Genomic DNA, 20,471 nt, shown 5'->3' on the forward strand with positions numbered 1-20,471 from the left:
TCAGTGGGTTTAAGGAAGAGGAACCCTAAAAGTGCTGTGTTCTGTTGTCTCCCAGATCGTGCTGCCTCTTAAATCAGAAGTGCACGGACAGCTTCAAGGTGCCTCCCACTGAGCAAAGGCTTTAGATGCAGGCACAGAGGCAGAGGAGCCATCCTCCCCTGAGCAGAGGGCTAACCTAATGAGAGAGAAAAGAGCGCTCAGCAGAGTCCTTGGGCTGCTTCCAGAGATCCTTTCTGTCCTCCAGTAACAGCAGCACATGCAGACAAGAACCTGGTGGCTCTCCACAGGGTGCCTGAGACCTACAAGAAGAGGAGTGCAACTGCAGGTACCCTTTGCTGATAGTGTTATGTCAGTTTGTGGATGGTTGTGTTGTCTGTATTTATTTTATAGCTCTTTTGGTCATTAGCAGTGAAATGTGACTCAGATACTGCCCCTTGCTTTGGCCAGCAGATTTTGCATCCAAGTGTTTATTTAGCACTTCTCTTAAATTAATGTTTGCCTTTCCAGGCAGCTGTGGCGATGTCTCCTAAAGCAGTCCCTTGTCAGAACTGTTTTGTTTCAGGCTTTGGCTTTCTATTATTCTGTTCTGCAATGCTCAGTTTGAAAAACAGTGTGGTCACCAAAGTTGTAAAAGAGAGTTTCTGACAGATATTTTTTAAGTGTCTGTACATCAGGGTCAGAGAGTGATTCCAGGGAAAGAAGGGAGCAACAGCTTCATTAGGCAGATTTTCCTTTGTAGCCATGAATGCCATTGTTCAGTATCGGTTAGACACCCTGAGGACTTGCTGCTCGAGGGCAGAAAAAGAAGTAAAGCTCCCTGATCCTCTGCTGGGATGAGGTGGCACTGCCCTGACAGCCAGGAATCTGGTGTGCAGATTCCTAGATAAACCATGGGAAGATACAAGAAAATGCTCTCTCAGCATTTTGATAGAGAGACAAAAATAAGATGAGATGTTATTTTCCCCCTCTGTGTGGGAAAAAAAAATATTTTTTTTATATTTGGTACAATTGGCAGTACAAAGAGGGGAGCCTGTTTCTCCCCAACGTCAGAAATGCAAGGCACTCTGTCTTGCTTACGGAAGATTTTCCCTTTCATATTTCACTCTCTGTGGAAACACTTCCCCCATGAATGGCAGATTTGCCTTCACAGCTAACCTCTCTACAAGCTGGTTTATGGGAAAAAATTATTGTCTCTGCAAATTGGCAGAGCTTCACCTGTTTCATTAAGTGATAATGGATTATGCTGGCAGAAATTTTGTCCTTTACACAATTAATGGCTGCCAAAAGGGAAGTGCTGGATTTAGTAGTTTCATGGGTCTTTGCAACTCTTTCTTCATTAAGAAATGTATTTAGAAGCAAGAACATCAGTTCTCCTTTTCATTATCTCTACCACATCACTCTGAAAAAAACAGAATAAAGTATAAATTTTGTCCAAAAGGCACATCAATGCTTTACAGCACACTGATTTATCATTTTGTGTATTTTACCTTGCACAATGATGACAGCACCGTGGGCTTGCAGGCTGGTGAAGGTTTAAAACTAGATTTTTACATTTCCTCCTATAGTGTCATTCGCTGCCCAGTGAAAATTTCATTGTTTGGTAAAAAAACCTGCTGCTGTAATAAATAGTGCATGAAGCAACTAGAAGTATTTATTTTATGAGAACAGAAGCATCCCTTCACAGAGTATTTTTTCGTCTGTGCACATGCAGGAACAGATCTGTGGGGGCAATAAGGTGGCTAATTGCTTTCCTTCAAGATCAGTACTTTTGCTGTCATTTCGTTTCAGGAAATATTTTCCTCTTTTTGTTCCCACAGAAAGAAGATAAGTGAGGCTGTTCTCCTATAATCTGGGGACAAAGACCAGGTTACTCACTACTCAAAAGGAAGTTTTGGGTGATGTCTCTCCCTCCCACTCCTGTGCCCTGCCATCCTGGGCTAACAGAACACCGAGGGCCAGCCAAGCTGCACATGCCACAAGAAGTCAGATATGGCCACAGAACAAACTGAACACAATCTAAATGCTACCGTCCACCTCAACTTTGCTGCAATCTACAACATCCACGATGGGGATTTCACCTCTTTGCGAAACTTCTCTTTCCCTTTCAATTTCACTTACAGCGATTATGACCTGCCACTGGATGGTGAAGACGACATGACCAAAAGCCGCACCTTCTTCACAGCCAAGATTGTGATTGGGGTTGCTCTGGTTGGCATCATGGTGGTCTGTGGCATTGGCAATTTCATCTTCATTGCTGCTCTGGCCCGCTACAAGAAGCTGCGAAACCTCACCAACCTGCTGATTGCCAACCTGGCCATCTCAGACTTCATCGTGGCTATCGTGTGCTGCCCCTTTGAGATGGACTACTACGTGGTGCAGCAGCTGTCCTGGGAGCACGGTCATGTCCTCTGTGCCTCAGTCAACTACCTACGAACTGCCTCTCTCTATGTTTCAACCAATGCTCTCCTGGCTATAGCTGTTGACAGGTAAGTGGGATGCTACGACTGCACAAAGATGTGGCCGCAGCTTCCAAGATTCTAAACTATGTCCTCAAGTGCCACAGCCACACTTTTTGTGAGCTATTCCCTGGGCAGCTTGTTTTGATGCCTGACCACTCTTTCAGAAGAAGTTTTTTTCCAATTGTGCTGCAGTCCTGAGAGACTGCCTGCCTTTTACTCCAGGAATTTTAACAATTTTATTTAATTGTATTCTTTTTCAAGGCTCTTCTCTCAGCCTCATGCACCATGGACTCTGAGAGACCAAGGACCAAGACTGAGGATCAGCCTCGTGCTGACATAAGTCTGACACGACTGACTCACAGCCAGAGACCTGCTCAGTAAACTACAGAAAGGCCATGATCACATGAACTTTTTCATATACAAACACAATACACATCTCTGTAGACCCTTTGCACATGCATATGTGATTCCCACCCCTCCTTCTTCTTCTTTTCCCCAGTTTCTCTCATGTGCCATTTCAAACTTTAGTATAGCATTGCAGTTTTCAGTCCCTGAGGGAAAAGTCAGCTCAGGAATAGTTAGCCTTGCTGAAGGCTGTACAGATACAGCTTGTGCATGGCTGGTTCAGCTGTTCCTGACATCAACTCAAGTTGAAGTCTGTGAAAAGACTCTGGAGAAGCACGATCAGCTCCTACAAAGCAAATCCTTAACAAGCATCTAACAGAATATCCTTTCAACAGCAGCTGAGGACTCTGGGTAAAGTTTCTAAATACTACCATGTATGCCTTACAATTTTCTATCAGTTTTTCAGCTTCTACTAAGTTTTCTTGGAAAGCTCTGCTAGTACATCCCAGGCTGATGAAGTAACATGGGTCACGGTGCCCTTATGTTTGCTAAGAAATCAGATTTATAGCGTATCTTCCCACACATCTTTAAAAACAAGCTGGCAAAGATTAATCACTGAAGCTTATTCTAAGAACATGCTGTTTTGGTTTCATTGCTTTTCTTTTCTTTTCTTTTCTTTTTTTTTTTTTTTCGTTTGCAAGATATTGATTTGGTAAACAGAGAAAAATCTCATAACAACCACTCATTCCATGTTAATTATGTCATGTGGATTATTGACTTTTGTCTCTAAAAAGAGTTCCTAAAAAGAGTTCCCATGTTTAGATAATTTTAAAGGACTCAGCTGTGTAAAGCAAGTAAGTCTGTCCCACTGAGGATTTCCTTTAGGGAGGGCTCTCTTTCTTCTTCCTCCATGTCTATTCACATGAAAAAATAGGAATTTCACATTCTTAAGGCCACACCTACACTAGAAAAAATACAACATCTGAAGAGGAAGAGCACGTCATAAAGGTCCAATGTCCACACAGCAAATATCTAGCTGGGTGCCCTGGACCAAACACCCATAGGGACTTATGTACACTTTTGGATCACATCTTCCAGGACAGTTTCATCTGAATTCAGTCATGAACTGCAGGACCACTCCATGGTAACAGCCCAAGCATGGTAAGCAATGACAGTCAGGAAATCCAAAAGTTTCCTCCTGACTCTCTTGGACAGATTGATGCCGTCCAGCCAAGCGCTCTGCTCAGCAGATATGCATATTTATGAATACATACACATACATTATGCCACAACATACTTCCCCAGGATCTGGTCTCAAAATGTTATCCTATCTGCTCCACAATGAGGCTGACTCATTCTGCTGTCCCCTGACATTTACTCTGCACTATTAAGAGCCATGAACAGTTCATCTGCTTCCAAGATCTGGCTGATGAAAAGTGCTGCTGACTTTCCATTTTACTTTAGAATGAATATATCTTGTGGATGGTATTCTATGTATTGAATACATACAGATGGAATAGATTCAAAGGAGTAAGAAATTCCACTTTTTGAAACAATACTTTGGGTTAAATATGGTTGTACTAGGATCTCTGATTAAAATCTCCTCCTAGCAGGGATAACACAGACTTGCAGCTTTACAGTCCTAAGCAGTGCAAAAACCTAACTCAAGTTTTCTGGCTTGCCATATTACTTAATACTGTATATTTAAGATGAATAAGCAGTAGTCACCTCCAAACTACAAGGTTTGTATGGGCATAAAATAGATGCACACTCCTCTAGACTGTGTATATATAAAAGAAATTCACATTCTGTTGGTTGCTTAAAATCATGGTAGCCTGTAACCATACATTAGCATTACCTTTAGGTTTTTGCACCCCATGGAATAACTACAGAAATAAGAAAAACACTGTGATGTATATTTCACCTCTTTGTAAAAAGAGCTATTTAAGTAGCTCTCTAGGGAAAATTTTCCTGATTCTACATATCTGCAGTTTTCAAACTCTTGCTCCTGTTTAAAGGGAAAAGTTGTGATGCAAAATTGTAACTCAGCTCCAGACTGCTACTTCCCAGCAATTCCCTTCTGCTCAATTCTGTTTGCTTGTATTTTGAAGTGTGTTCTGACTAACAGTGTTTTCAGACTTTATCTTGAATGTATTTTTCTGTTTCAGGTATCTGGCCATTGTTCACCCTCTGAAACCACGCATGAATTATCAAACAGCAACCTTCCTCATTGCCTTGGTCTGGGTTGTCTCCATACTTGTAGCTATTCCATCTGCATACTTTGCTACTGAAACTGTGTTGTTTATCGTGAAAAATCAGAAGAAATTTTTCTGTGGCCAAATTTGGCCAATTGACCAGCAGATATACTATAAGTCATACTTTCTCTTCATCTTTGGCATTGAATTTGTAGCACCTGTGATTACAATGACCTTGTGTTATGCCAGGATCTCTCAGGAGCTTTGGTTTAAAACTGTCCCAGGATTCCAGACAGAACAAATCAGAAAGAGGCTTCAGTGCAGAAGGAAAACTGTTATGGTACTAATATGCATCCTGACTGCCTATGTTCTCTGCTGGGCACCTTTCTATGGGTTCACAATTGTCCGGGACTTCTTCCCCACCCTCTTGGTGAAAGAGAAACACTATCTTACTGCCTTTTACATAGTTAGGTGCATCGCCATGAGTAACAGCATGATAAACACCATGTGTTTCATAACTGTGAAAAACAACACCATGAAGTACTTCAAGAAGATTATGCTGCTCAGATGGAGGTCAGCGTATAAGGGAAGCAAATCTAGCACAGACTTGGACCTGAGAACAAGTGCAATGCCAATCACAGAGGAAGTAGACTGCATAAAACTACAATAAATTTTCTGAGGTTCTAATCTCACCTCTTTTAGAGGGAGTAAAGAGGAAATAATACCTTCTCAGAAACTTATTCCTTGTTTGTGGGAATACACACCACAGGTGAGAGTCCTCAAGGAAGCAGCCTACTTTGCATTCACACCAGAATTCTTCTCACTGGACTGCTGGATAATTTTTAAGCTTGAACAGATGCTGTGCTTCAGTTCACACATCTGTCAATTTGGGATGTAGACACTCATTTTAGAGTTGTTTAATAAGAACAAAGAAGTCCATGAGTGGATTAGAGCATATTACAATGATGGAAAAGTTGAGTGCTGATCCTAGCAGTGATGCTTCTTTGTTTCTTAAGAGAAACCACTTAATCCCTTTGATCTTATGACTTATACATTTAAGCTATTTGGCATCCTTTTCTTTCTGCTCAGAAGAGAAAGGAGCCAAAAAACCCCATTTTGCTTCCTGTCACTCTTTTACCTCTCAGTTTACCCTTCCTGATGAAGTTTCTTGATGTCTACAGACCACCAGCTTTCTACTGTCATTGGAGCATGCATAGCATGCTCTTATGAAAGGCACATGCTCTGAAACCTAAAATCTGCTTTCCAGGCAAGTGAAAATGCCAAGTCTCTCCCTGTTACACCTTGTTTAAGAATGCTTTATCAATATTCCACTCTTTAGTTTTATGGAGAGTGTCACTCTGTCTGTTATGAAAATGCCACAGATACACATGAAAAGGATCTCTTTCCTAATCTCCAGGAACCCTATGGCAGCTCCTCCTGCCTTGAGATGCTGAGTTCCTCACAGAATCAATCACAAAATTGTAGAATTTGGGAAAAACATCTCCATGTTGTCTTGCTCACTCTACATACATGGGCCAGGATTGTGTCCAGCTAGGCTTTGACTGACTCCAGGGAATGCTGACAGTCTCCCTGGATCACCAGTGTCAGTGTTTAACAGCTCGCACTCAGTGAAAATGTGTTTTCTTATGTTCAGATGGAATTTCATGTGTTTTTCCTTGCTTGTTAGTGGGATCCATATAAAACTACAGCATGGTGGTGGGAAAAATCCAACCAGACATCTTACCAAGTCTGTACACCTTCATGATAAAGGATAAGCGAAGCCAAAATACCAAGGGGATCCCAAGATGATCCATCTTTCTAGGAGCCAGACAGGCTGAGGCTTCAGCGAGCCAGCGTCTAGTTGAGTTGAGTGGATTATTGTCTGCTCCGATACGAGGCAACAACTCTAGATGAATTCTGCATTTCCTTCCGCAGTGCTTCTTTTACTGTTATGATTTAGTGCAACTCCATTTTGGATGTTTCTTAACTGATAATTGTGGCAAAGCAGGTGACAGTAACAGTAATATCTACTCATTTCAACTACACATATCATGGATTTCTATGTACAGAAATATAATCTTTCCTGTCGTGATGATAAACGCTCCCTGTTTTAATGTGGTTGTGCGTACATTTGCAGTAATTGTTTTTGGCAAATAACTTGTCTATTTGTGAATTTAAAGTGAGCAGCAAATCCTGCAAATAAAATATGGCCTCAGTATCAGTATTCTGAATTTTTTTTGTCTTTTTCCTGTAGCCATCACTTTCTTACCCAACTGAATAATGTGAATGATCCCATTCCTGCTAAAGAAAAATTGATCAATTAAATTTAAGGACAAAAGGATATTCAAATCCATTAAAATGCTCAAAGCCTTTCATCATTAGCTGCTCTTAAATATATTTGAGAGTATTTAATCATTTGCTGTTAGGTAAAAAAAAAGACTGAAATCATCCTTCAAAATGTCGGTTTTGAAGAACAGGGGTAAGTACTAAATCCATTTGTTTTCTAGCCTCCCACAGAAATTTAAAGGACCAGAGAATTGAAGTATTTCACTATCAAAAGGCTTAATCTTAATCTAACCTCACCTGAAATCTCATGGTTCCTTCTGAAACTGTGCTCCCATATTTATCTCCTGAAACCTGCCCTAGTTGTTGGGGATTAATTAGCATTACTATTTGTTATTAGATTGTGTTGATACTCCTGTTTTCCCTACATGGTTTTGGTGCAACAAAGTCAACTGACAATTTCCACACTATGGAAATACATCTAAGTCTGAGTTAATAAAAAAACCTTAAACTTCCACCAAGAAATACAGTACTAAACAAAATCTGGGGCAAAGAAGTGCTTTAAAACTCTGGAAATCAGTCTGAGAGTTCCAAGAGAGCTCTTGTGGTCTGGCTAACCACTGTTCTCATCCCTGTGCCTGCCAAGGGTATCAAAGCAGCATCTTCCACAGCCTCTACTGAGGGTTTATGTTCTGGGACTATTGTATTTTTGACAATTTGAGGTCCACCTAGCAGCAAAGCAGTGTTGCTGCATGAACCTCTGGATAGGGCAGGAGAAGTCATGCTTTGCCCTCAGCTGCATTTGTTGTGAGCAGCATCCACAGAGAGTGGGGGATTCCCACTGAGGAAGGGTGACAGTTCTGTTCCCTGATCCAAGCACGAAGCAGTCACATTATCCTGGGCCTGTATCTGCACCAACTCCAAACAGCCCAAAAACAGGGCATTTTCAGAGAGAGTATTTGCTCTCAAACTGAGCTCCAGTAAGCAGAGGCCTGGGGCCTTGCATGGGGCCAAAAGGCACTTAAAAACCAGTTTGAATGCTCCTGAAGTGTGCAGGCATTGGGAGCAGGCCAATTGGCTCCCTCAGGCAAGGGGGAGAAGGCAGGGCAGGGTCTGAGGGAGAAGATCAGACCCCACATTCCCTAGGGCTTAGGTGAGCTGTGCAGGGAAGAAAAGAACAAAAACGCCTATTTTGTACCCACACAACTTATTAAAGAACAACATTCAGAGAGGGAATTGACTTTGGACTGCATCTACCTAGAGCTCTGCTTGTAAGAGCCACACCTTAACATAGAAAGACAAGCACAAACTGGGAAGAAGGCAGCACCTGTCTCAGAGGAGAAGCAGGCCTTTCCAACACAACTCCTGCCTACTGGAAGGCAGGAAAAACTCCAGCAAGACCTCTGTGGCCACCAGTTGCCTACTATAAGTTCTAGGGAACAGATGCAATAAGGGCTCCATCATGCAAGAATTGGATGGATGGATGGATGGATGATGGATGGATGGATGGATGGATGAGTGCATGGGAGTGAGGCATCCTCTTGAGAGCCTTTGGCAGCATTTACATAACCATACAGTGAATCAATCAGATGCTACCATGTCTTGGTTGTGGCTAGCTCCAATTTTTACTGCCAAATGTTAAACTGTGGAGCAACTACACCAGATCATTGCTCAGCTGTTCTCCTGCAGCACAGCTCCAAAACCATAGGCTCACTTCCTTCTACAGCAGCTTTTCCAGGGATAGCTTGAAGCTAAAATCCAGTCTCTGCTCCTTCACACTTAAAAACATAAACCCAGGTGCACCTAGAAGCTAAAATGGTAAACTGAGATGTCTAAGACAGCATTAGGAGAAGAAAAAGCAGCTATTCTCAGCAACAGGCACTGAGGAAACAAAGGCTGTGTAATTAAAGCAATTATCCCTCTACAAAAGGGGGATGACCTGCAAGATCCCAGGCCAGCGTACATCAAAATAGCCAGCACAGAAAATTTCCCTGAAGACTGACGCATTCAGCAGCTGAGACTTTGCTGTGATGCTTCTTTAAGCCTCTCCTGTAGCAACAGCACCCTCCAGCTGCTGTCTCTACAGCACTGCATCACTGCAATCATCAGCACACACATCTAACACCTTGGGAATGGCATCATGCAGGTATTCCCAGGATTCCCATGACTCCAACAAGTAGCAACAGATTCTTCAGCTTTTGACAGCTGGGTCCCCAGGCACTTACCAGTGCTTGTAGTTTTTTTATATTCTACCTCTCCATGTGTTGGCAGGGCTGTGGTGCATGCTGGGTGCTTGAGTTGTCCCCTTTCTAAATGCTCCGTGTCAGCTGTGCAGAAAAGCACACCACTGAGAAGAAAAAAAACAGAATTGAGGCAAGATAAACACTTGTCCCTCAGACTCACATAGAGATCTTGCTCTGTTATCATACACTGGATCATACACTCTGTTAGGATCATATAGGCTGCAATGTAACACACATTGCCAGGAAAAGCCCTAAATCACAGACTCAATTAGGTTGGAAAAGACCTCTGTGACCCTTGAGTCCAGCCTTTGGCCAAACACCACTGTATCAACTAGACTATGGCACTGAGTGCCAGTCTTTCCTTAAACACCTCCAGACACCTCCATTCCAATGTCTAACTACCCTCTCTGTGAAGGAAATTCCTCCTAATGCCCAACCTGAACCTCCCCTGTTGCAGCTTAAGATTATGTTTGTTGCAGCGGGGTGATGGTGGAGTGCCACGACCTTCCAGAGAAGCATCTTAAAAAAGACATCCTGGTGGCACAGACAACGTCTTTGTTCCTGGGCAAAAGTGATCGAGCTCTTTGATGAATTTGGTGACGCTGAAGAAAGGGATGGGAGCCTTGTGGGGGGTTCTGAAGATGAGTTTATTGGTCTTGTCCTCAAAGGGGGCCAGGGATGAGAAACTCCAAACAGGGTCAGAGGAGAGGAGTTTATATAGGGAAGCTCAGGGGAGGGGTAGAGCGACCAACAAATTTGCTGAGGGTGCCAGGGGAGGAACAAGGGGGGAAGAGCAAATGGGATAAAAATTATTTGAATAGAGCAGGGAGGCATTATGGGAGGAACATTCTTTTCTAATATCAAAAGGGTGGGTGCCTAAGAACCTTCTCTCCAAGGGAGAGGGGCTAATTCCATTCCTGTAGGCTCACCAGCCTCCACATATGTTCTCTTGTCCTGTTCCCTGGGAGAAGAGACTAATCCCCTCCTGGCTACAACCTCCTTTCAGGTAATTGTAGAAAGGGATAATGTCACCCCTGAGACCCACCTTCTCCTGACTAAACACACCCAGGTTCCTCAGCTGTTCCTCAAAACCACTGACAAGGCACGTTTTCCTGCAGCTTCAAAACTGACCTTCATAATACCAATCAGAACAAAAGAACATGGAACAAATTCCACTATAAAAAATACCAAATAATCACAGATAATAAGAAACACCACTGAGCACAAAGTTGCTCAAAGTGTAAATTCACCTTCTTCAAAACCAAGAGAAAGTGACACTGAGTGACACTTAGTGAAAACACTGAAATGGTAACACTTCCTGGAAAAAGTCATCCCTGAACTGAAAAGGAACATCAAAACCCCATGAAAACTCTACCTGCTCATCTGCAGATTCCAGAAGAAAAAATGTGGAAGGTAACACATGTAAAGCAATCATAGGAAGCAGGCTGAGACAAAGGAATAGGACCTGGGCACTCTGAAAGAGCTCGGGGTGAGGTACTGCTCCAGGATGGCTCTGTAAAGTGCTACAATATATACCAGACACTGTAAAAATAAAGAAAAAAGCCACAGGGTGAAATGTCCCTCTTGGGGCTTGAGTGTTTTTCTATTACTGTGTCAATTGGAAGAATTTTTCCCATTATCATGCCAATGGTTACACCCAGGGTCTCTGATGAGTCCAGACAAAAGGGGTCGGTGGCAGCGGCTCCCGGAGGGGCCTCTGAGGCTTCCAGGAGGACACTCATGTTTCCAGCGAGCTTGGAGGAGGACCCCCGATCTTCAGCCACGCGGCCGGAGCACAGCAGAGCCAGACCCTCTGTGATCACCTGCCCTGCATCTGCCCCGTTCCAGCCTCCTGCCTCTGCGGACACAGCTGATCCCCCGGACACACACGGTGAGCGAGGAGCCGCCGCTCCAGCCCGTTCCCACCCGAGACCGGCGTGGCCGCTGCTGCCCCCTCCCGCCTGCGCTCCCGCCTGCCCTCGGCAGCTCCGGGTTTTGTTCCAGCTGCAGGACTGGGACCAAGCACAGAGACAGTGTGCCTGTAGCTAAAGGGTCTGGAACCGAGTTATCTGTTCTGTTCTGTTAGCAATTTTAACAACTGCTGTTGTTTCTGCTTGTACAGCTAAATATATTAGTAACAGAGCTGTTATTCCTACCCCCTTATCTCTGCTTCAGAATCCTTGATTCAAACATTTATAATACTTGGAGGGGAGTGGAACTAAAGTCTCTATTTCAAAGGAAAACTATTGCCTTTATCGGCAGACACCTGTCCTTCAAACCAGGACAGTCCCCAAAAAAGGTGGAAGCTTCTGAAAAAGCTAAATGTAAAAACACTTCAAAAAACACCAAAAAGGTATGAAGAATCCCTCCAGGGTCATGTGGTGACACTCTGAAAATACCAGGTGAGGAGGAAACTATGAGACAGTAGGCAATATCCAGTCAAGGACTCCTCTGCCAGGATGTGATTAGCAACTCCAGTAAGAGTTAGGCAGCAGTGTGGTGAAGGAATTCAAGAAAATTTGATCTAAGATTCCAAAAAGAGCTGGGCCTCATGGCAAAGAGATCCTGAGGGTCAACAAAAAGGGTTCCTGTGAGGCTGCAGGCTGAAGGGCTCCTGGGAGATGGCACTATGAAGAACTGTGGGGCTGCACTGTGAAGGATTCCTGAGGGTTGACAAAGGAAAGATGCTCCTAAGGAGTGGCACCGTGAAAACCTTTGGTAGAGAAGAACATTAAAGGGCTCCTTGGTGTGGCAAAGAACTGGCTCCTCCACAAGAACACAAGACAATAAAATCCTACAATGGATATAATGCAAAATACCATACTGTATCACATGCTACAACAGCTACACAAGAAGCCACGATATAATGGAGTACATACTCTGCAATATATTTATAATAAGTAAACTACAATAAACATGAATGACAGCACATGTAGCACCATAATGAAAGGAATGAGAGGGATGTGTCTTTACAAACTGTGGGCCTGCTTGCAGTTAAAGCCACATTCTGATACGTGAAAGAAGCAATGGAAGGAACCATAAATTCCAGAGGAATTCCACTAATTGACATAGAGTTTTGTTCACCCAAGACTGTGCTTAATTCCTGGAGTAGAGAAAAAAACCAGAGATACAAAGAAAAACAGGGGAATGGGTGGGGGAGTTGGGGTGTGGTTTGCACATTAAAAGGGGGTCTGTATTAAGCGATTCAGGAAGTCTGTGCCTCTCAAGTACCTCAGCCAAGGCAGAAAGACAGGAAAATGCAGTAAGGAAATGAGGATAAAAAAAGGACTGCATCATCCAGAAATCTGAGAGACCCCATGGGAAATGCCCCATGGCCTCTCCCTTTTATTGGAATAAAGTTACAGGACTCCTCGACTCCTTTTTGGACATAAACCTCTGGCATTGTGGATTAATTTTTCTAACAATAAAATACAGTAAATACGACATGGCACAGCACACACTGTAATACACAACCCACTTCTTAGCCTTTGAAGAAACCTGCAATCACACAAGGCCAAGATACAAGGTGTCTTTCAAAACAATTCCCTCAGCCCCTTCAAGTTACCTGGAGAGCTCCTACTTCACTCAGGAGCTGCATCTGTGCTCCCCTGGTCACTCTCACCTCACCCTCCCTGTGCGCCCAACACACAGGAGACAGACAAGCAGCACAAATCCCATTTCAGCTTTTCCCCAGTGCCAGATGCCACCACAAGGCCCAGACATGGTACTGTACCCAAGAGGCAGATGGAAATCCCTCCACCCTAGTGAGTGAATTCACCTCGTGGGAATGCCCTCTCTCGGCAGAGGAAAGGGGACCTGAAAGGGACCAATTTGACTTCTCCTTATGTCTCAACATATGCTATACATGAAGTGAAAAATTACTATAGGAGCTGTTACACGTGCTGGGAGCCTTAACACAGACCATGTATTAAGGACGCAGAAAAGAGAGGTGCCAGGAAAACTAAACCACACTATCAGAAGTTTATGTTCTAAAAGGAGACAGAGGAGTCTTGCAACTTTATTTAAATAAAGAGAAAGGCCATGGGACATTTCTCATGGGATCTCTCAAACTGCTGGAGGACTCAGCCTCCTTTTTATCCTCATTCCCCTGCTGCATTTCTCTCTCTCTTTCTCCCTTGGCTGAGGTACTTGAGAGGTACAGACTTCCTGAATCACCTAATACAGACCCGCTTTTTCTTTGTATCTGTGTTCTTCTTCTCTAAGTCCAGGAATCTAGTAAGGTCTTGGGTGAACAACAGTCTGTATCAATTAGTGGAATTCCTCTGGAATTTATGGTTCCTTCCATCGCTTCTTTCATATATCAGTATTTATATCAGCTTTATCTGCAAGCAGGCCCACAGTTTGTAATGACACGTCCCTCTCATTCCTTTCAGAGGAAAGCTCTGTCCCTGGAAGGACTTTGCCTGACAGACAATCAGGCATCTCAGGCTCTACAGCCCCATCTTGCACACCTCTCCCGTGCCCCAGAGGAGAGTGGCTTCTCTCTTGCCAGCACTTTGGCATGAGGCTGGCTCCCTCTCCTCCTCTTCTGCCAGAGAGCACTGCTCCAGCCTGTGGCAGCTGCATGCACCTGCTTGTGGAGGTGCCTCCTGGGCAGGGCTTGCTGAGACAGTTCCTCTTTGACACAGCTCAGCTCCAGCCAGGTCTGGGCTTTTCTGCCTCCTAGCCACGAGCGTAGCTTCCCCTGAGGTCAGCAGCTTCCTTCACAGGGCAATTTCCCTGCCCAAGACAGCCCTAGCATGATGGAAGCAGATCTCAGCTGAGAGAGCCGAGCCCGCACACAGCTCAGGGCAGCAGTGGCAAGGCCCAGGCAATGCCTGATTCAGTTTCCCTCTTGGCAGTTTTTCCTGTAAGAGGAGCCTCTTCACAACAAGACAAGCACACAAGCTCAGTCAAAAACCAGTGCATTGGTGTTGTAGAGGGCACATCCACAAAATCCTTCTTAAAAGTCCGTAAACCCAGCTGGAGCATATTTGGATGCCTCCTTGAAACCATACAAAAATGTTCCCCTGTTAAACTTCAGGACTTTGACAAAAAAGGTGTCAAATTCACAGTCATCTGTCCCAAAATATAGTAAAACTTTTTAACTAGCTTTCTAAGAAGCTCAGGGGAATGAGGAACACACTGAAGGCAAAATCTTTCAACAACGTCTTTAGAAATCACAGACACAGTTATACACTCTTCCCACTGTATGTTACAAGTTTAATTATGCAAAAATACAGTCATCAAGACTTTGCTGAGAATTGGACGCAATTCCAGTGATGTACACAGAAGAGGTACTGTTGTAATTAAAGCAAATAACACTATAATTGTTGTTGAGACAATCAAGTGGTTCAATACACTCAGATCCTGTTCTCAAGTGATTTAGAAAACCTGTCTTTAACTACTGCACTTGAAGAGAATCAAAAAAATTGACACCTGGGAAAGATGGGGGCAGAGTAATGAAGTTTAAAACTCTACTAACTCAACTACAGAAATGGCTTAGGTACTCCTACCACAAATATTTATTTCAAGCACAGGAAGATGAAGTTTTAACAACCTTTAAAATTGTATTTCAAAATATAAGATACCAATGGCTTTGGAGAAAAAAAAAAACCAAAAAAAAAACAGAGAGAGAGAGAGAAAAGAAGAAAAAACAACCAAAAATTTTCAGAACTCTATCCTCTGGGTCCACGACTTAATAAAACAAACACCATACCAGCCCCAAAATAATACTTATGACCAAGAAAGGTATTGCAGAATTCCCTCACTCCCATTATCACCTTCCTGTAGTGCCTACATCACAGAGAAAAAATTTCAACCAATTCCTCTCCTTTGTGCAACCATGCTTTAACACAACCACACAGAACATTCATAAGGCTGTTCTGAGCAGCTATTTTTTGATCCTAACAAATGTATGTGTTTTTTGCACAGGTGTCTCAGCATCTTCGTTATCCTTTTCTTCTGAACTTGGTTCCCAGTCCGAGTCTTCATCAGTAGGTTCCCACTCCTCCTCCTCCTCGTCATCTAGAAAGCTGTCATCAAGGTCATATTCATTGGCTTCACCACCACTGACACCATCTTTCTCCACAGCCCTTTTTCCTGTAGGGACAAAAATGTCATGTACTCATGACTAATAAATGTAGAGCTCAAGATCCCTCCAGAGCCCACACAATTAATTGTTCCTCCTCAAAAGAAAGACTCATCTAAACAACACATCTATCTTCCAGTTAAGCCTCTAGTTACTGCTAGATGCCTACTCTAACTCTAGTTTTTCTGCCCCCATCCATCCATCCATCCATCCATCCATCCATCCATCCATCCATCCATCCATCCATCCATCCATCCATCCATCCATTTTATTTTTAGTCCTAGGAAGCTGATATGACTTAATTCCTACCCACTTCTTTCCTGAGCTTCACATGAGAGAAGGAAATCTTCTAGATCACTCACCTCCTAGGTTCTGCACTTGCCTTCATGCTGGATAGTCTGTGTTTCCATTCTGAAGATAATTTCCTTCAGAGCTGCCTTTTGGTAGATGTGTTTAAGCCTCACTCTCAACATCTGTGACACCTCTTTTCTTAAATGTCAAAATTCTTAACTAGCCATGGCCTGTTAATATTCCAATCATGTTTTATTCTGTCCTTAAGTCACATCTCTGAGTAAAATCATGTTCATTCCTCTTCCTCCCACCCCCCCATTTTTTCATTCTCACCTCATCTAGAAATAACCATTCAATTGTATCAGTTTAGCTAACTTATCTGTTGAGCAGTTGTAACCAGCTTTCATATGAAATGATGAATATGTATTTTTTCTTTAGCTACAGACCACAGCCCAAATCCTAACTCTTTAAATTAACCACAAGCACTTCTCAGCACACTCTTGAAACCTCAGGTAAGAGCTCCAGGCACAAATACCACCACCAGTATCTTATGTAGCCAGACCACAGCTTCTATCAGTCACACTTTTCTATAAGTGGGAATGCTCCTGTTCCAGGATTACCTTCCTTTTTATACTTGCTGGCTTATTGTTTAACACACTTCAGAGGAAATTAAGCATGCTATAACTAGGAATTAACATGTTAATTTCAGAACGTTTCTTCCCAGTTTGTTTCAAATCAAGACACTATGTTAGCCCATAATCCAGCAGCATTTCTAAGCAGAATCAAAGACTATAGTCCTTGCAGAATTAATTATGTCTTAGAGGGGAGGGGTCAAAATGAAAAATGCTGAATAAAGTAAGAACAAAATCCCCCTTCTCACACTGAGGTTATGAGAATAATAAGCCCAAGAGCTGCCTATCAAAGAAACGCCCTTTGTCACTTTCACAGCACTGTGAGTGGTATTTTACAACAGAAGGAAGAATTCTGGAAAATACTGATGACTTTCATATTCCTCCTATGAGTATACTACGCTCTTCCTCCCCATACATCAATGCTTTGATTTTAGCAGTGAGTGTTGTACTTCCTTTTATGCCTTTCCTCTCCATTTCTTTCCACTGTAGTTTAATTCAGCCCTATAACACCTAAAGCTGATGATTTAGTTCAATTTTGACTTTTCTTTAGTAGCATATGCATAAAAATGACCTTGAAACTTTCTATGAAAGTATCTCCTTGATGTGGGGGGAAAAAGGCTTAATGGCTGCTCCCTCCAAAATGTTCTATTTTGAAGTGAGCTGATCAGCTAGAAAACCTACACAAAAGTTTGTAGGAGAATCCTGCATATTCCATAGTTACTTATAGGTGTTATTTATCTCAGTAGCAACAACCTAGAGAAGCCATTAAGTAGTGACATTTTAACGACAGGATAACTCTGACTTTTTTTTTCAATTCCTTCCCTACAACTATCCCCCAGTAATTTGCCTCAGACTATTTTTTCTGAACATTCGCTACAAGCAATTCTGGCAGCAATTAGACTTAAAAGCTAACCATGTTAACTGTCATGTGGAGGGCTCTTCTCTTGGCTGGTGGAATTTAAATACACTTGTAGGGAATTTAATCCCACTATGCCTAACAGTGCAGTTGTGCCAAATATGACAAAATAAGGTTAATGGAGCCCTTACTGTCTGTCTGACCCTGCAGGATGTGGTATGGCAGCCTCAGGTGTGAACTTACTGAGCACCACCTTTTGTAAGCTTTGCCCTTCACAGAGCTAAGTAAGCCAGTCAACAAGACATTAAAAAAATTTAAATAGTAAGTATAAACAAAACTTAATAAATTAATTCCTTTCTTTCCCATGTGTGGAGAATATCAACTCTTCCCCAGTTTGTTCTCAGTAAGAAAAGTTGAATTTGACAGATTGCATTTCACTTCTGTGTGCACGTTTCACATGCTACAAGAGCAGCACTTCTTCCTTCAGAGTCACTCCTGCCTGACCATCAGCTGCACACATAGGACCTACTATTTGGGTAAGAATCACACTCTTATGAGAGGCACAGCTACAATTTAAAACCTTCAAGAATATATTTAGACTTTTAGATATGCACAGAGCCCAGCCTTCTTCATTCTAAAATCTTCACTACTCAGTGGATGCCTCAATGCTGTAACAGAGATTTCTACCACAGACCTCTAACCAAGATGGGGCTGGTACTTGTAACACACAATGCACTAAAGTACACAGGAAACAAACATGCCTCAGAATATGTTGGTGCACAGATATAAGCATAGCAAATATTTGGTGATAGCCAAAGTGCACACAAACTTGATAAGGAAATGGTATGGCAAAGAAATTCCTCATGATTTAAAACAACCTCCGGCACTCACCCATAACAGAAATGGAGGCCAAAACACTTTGCCTAGCTAACTACAAATATTGGCACTTTTATTTATTTTCTGTAGAAAGCAGATCTGTTTTGAAGATTTCTTTAGGACATTTCCAGGCACTCCTTGGTGATCTCAAGGAAGGCAAGCCTGTTCTCACTCCCAGAGTTCCGAAGTTCCACACCCTCCTGCCTTACTCCAGCCACTGAAGGCATAGACTGCCCAGCATCAGATTTTCAGACTGCTCACAATTAATTTCAGATAGCATAAAAAACTTCACATTTGGAAGATGAGACACAAAAGAATCCTGGAAGCAGACCTAAGAATGTTTAAAACTTGGGTCTATGTGCTCACAAGATACATACACTTTGATCCTAACAAGCCCTGAAACATCATTACCTCACAGTAAGAGTAACCAAGTTCCTCAGCACATGGGCAGATTATCACCTGAAAGTTATTTAAAGGTCAATGCAATGCTGAGAGAGTGTCTCCATGCTGCAGGAGCAATCACTCCTTATAAGGCAACCTTAACTAGCTGTGCATGAAATACTGAATTCCTTTCATCCTATTATGGGTGCTGTCTAATGAGTGAAGATGGAAGACACCACCTAGCTATATGTGTCTCTCCTTAAAATATGTTTGTTTTCTTGTCTGCTTCTAGGGAAATACAGGTATGATTATTCAGGAAGACTGGCACAAATTCAACTAAGCACTCTTACTGGTAAGAAAACAAGTAGGATTTTACTAAAATAATGACTACTTTCTCCTCAGCTAAGTATTATCAAGCATTTTTAGAACTATTAAATGCCAAAAGAGCCACAGCAGACCAACTGTGTTGTCTCAGGTTGATGTGCCCACCCATAACTTTAGAATACACTCACCACGGCTTGAAGTTCGTTGTTGAGTTCCTCTTCCAGTTACTAAAGAAAGGGAAGTTGTTAGGACAGTGGGAACCTTGCCATAAGGGTTATTCTTAGAGCTGCTACAACAGAAAACTGACCTATTAAACAAATGCTGAAATGGTTCTGCTGTATTTACAGGTATAAAAGCTACTCTGGTGCCCCAAAAATACCATTTTTGTCTTGAATCATTCCCAAGAGATTACCCAAATAAACTATGCTTAAAATTATTACCCTTGCCATTTGTAGACGAATGTCATCAATTCTGACTAGGGGTTTTTAACCAGGATATTGGAATATTCTAGGGCATTTAAATATTTTACTCTACTGTTTCCATAAATGCTGTTCTTTCTTAATAATGTCATAGCCCTGAACCTTCAAAGTAAAATGCATTATCGTGACATTTTCATAAGTGTTCTGCTCCAAACTACTGTTTTTCCACAGTTTTTCCTGCGGAAAAACTCCAATCCAATAATCAAGAGAAACCACCCAAGAAAAATAAACCAAAGTATCTCTTTCAACTCTTTAAGAGCAGACAAAATGTAAACAGCACACTTCCTGTGGTTTTTTTTCCCCAGATCAAATTACTGGAATATAAAAAAGACTACAAAGTGTTAGATTAGGAACTCAAATTCAGTTTTAGTTATATTCCCTCCAGGCCTCAAGAAGGTCTCAAGAGAACATAAATGCAAAAATTAAGTTCTCACAGTAAGAAAATCACTGGTTAAAAAATCCAACACAAAAGGATGACAGATATGGTTGCTGTATTTTGTTTAGAGCATCAGAATACTTTAAAACTGTATCTTATCTGAGAATTTCTGATTTTAAAAAATCCAGAAAAAATAATCATAATACATAGGGAGCTATAAATGCAACTTTATTCCCTGAAGAGAATAAATTAAATTAAAGCATTTTTTTGGGATGGACTTAATGGTCCTTGTGGGTCCCTCCCAATTCAGAATTTTCTATGTTTCTGTAATATTAATACATTGGCCCACCTGGAGGTGCACTGTGCTTGTATTCCAGTTTGTGCTGGGGGTTCTTCCTGCAAAGAAGAAAACAGTAAAACCTTGATTCCATCACCTTGTTCCACATTTAGGAAGTGCAGAATTCCCTGGTTATTTTATGGATAATTTTCAAGGCACAGCATTTAGATCAGTCAAATAATAGACAACAGATAATGACAACAAAATCAACACAAAACCTCTTCAAATACTATCTGTTACTTCATTTAAAAAATGATCTATTTTTCGTGGCTGCCTCCCTTCCTCTATCCACAAAGAAGGAAA

The 20,471-nt window shown here is 42.2% G+C and overlaps 2 protein-coding genes across 6 annotated transcripts in view; one reads left to right on the forward strand and one right to left on the reverse strand.

The window, feature by feature from the left end:
* Positions 1 to 6: 6 nt before the first annotated feature.
* On the forward strand, positions 7 to 7,226 carry PROKR1 (prokineticin receptor 1). 4 transcript variants are annotated; one of them, XR_013773396.1, is made up of 4 exons: positions 7 to 325; positions 2,121 to 2,486; positions 2,721 to 2,851; positions 4,973 to 7,226. XR_013773396.1 is itself a non-coding variant. In XM_079298675.1 (3 exons), the coding sequence occupies exons 2-3, from the start codon at positions 2,155 to 2,157 to the stop codon at positions 5,667 to 5,669; spliced, it is 1,029 nt and encodes a 342-aa protein (XP_079154801.1). In that variant the 5' UTR covers positions 7 to 325; positions 2,121 to 2,154; the 3' UTR covers positions 5,670 to 7,226. The 4 variants fall into 4 exon arrangements, 2 of the variants coding, with proteins under 2 accessions (XP_079154801.1, XP_079154800.1); XR_013773397.1 differs by having other exon boundaries at positions 1,818 to 2,486; positions 4,973 to 7,218; XM_079298675.1 differs by lacking the exon at positions 2,721 to 2,851.
* A 7,506-nt stretch (positions 7,227 to 14,732) lies between these two features.
* The window catches only part of APLF (aprataxin and PNKP like factor), a 90,371-nt gene continuing 84,632 nt past the window's right edge, over positions 14,733 to 20,471 (reverse strand). For both annotated transcript variants that reach the window (XM_079297597.1, XM_079297596.1), the window contains exons 7-9: positions 20,181 to 20,227; positions 19,165 to 19,203; positions 14,733 to 15,627 (exon numbers count right to left, since the gene is read on the reverse strand). In XM_079297597.1, the coding sequence (XP_079153723.1) occupies positions 15,419 to 15,627; positions 19,165 to 19,203; positions 20,181 to 20,227 (295 nt within the window). In that variant the 3' untranslated portion in view covers positions 14,733 to 15,418. The remainder of the gene's footprint in view (positions 15,628 to 19,164; positions 19,204 to 20,180; positions 20,228 to 20,471) is intronic.

The sequence above is a fragment of the Erithacus rubecula genome (assembly GCF_903797595.1).
Source record: "Erithacus rubecula genome assembly, chromosome: 2".
Classification (NCBI taxonomy): domain Eukaryota; kingdom Metazoa; phylum Chordata; class Aves; order Passeriformes; family Muscicapidae; genus Erithacus; species Erithacus rubecula.

Excerpts from the sequence above, each read along its gene's own strand:
- PROKR1 (XM_079298674.1), top strand. The coding sequence starts at position 1,990 with ATGGCCACAGAACAAACTGAACACAATCTAAATGCTACCGTCCACCTC. Across the intron at positions 2,487-4,972 it reads CTGGCTATAGCTGTTGACAG|GTATCTGGCCATTGTTCACC; the intron begins GTAAGTGGGATG and ends TTTCTGTTTCAG.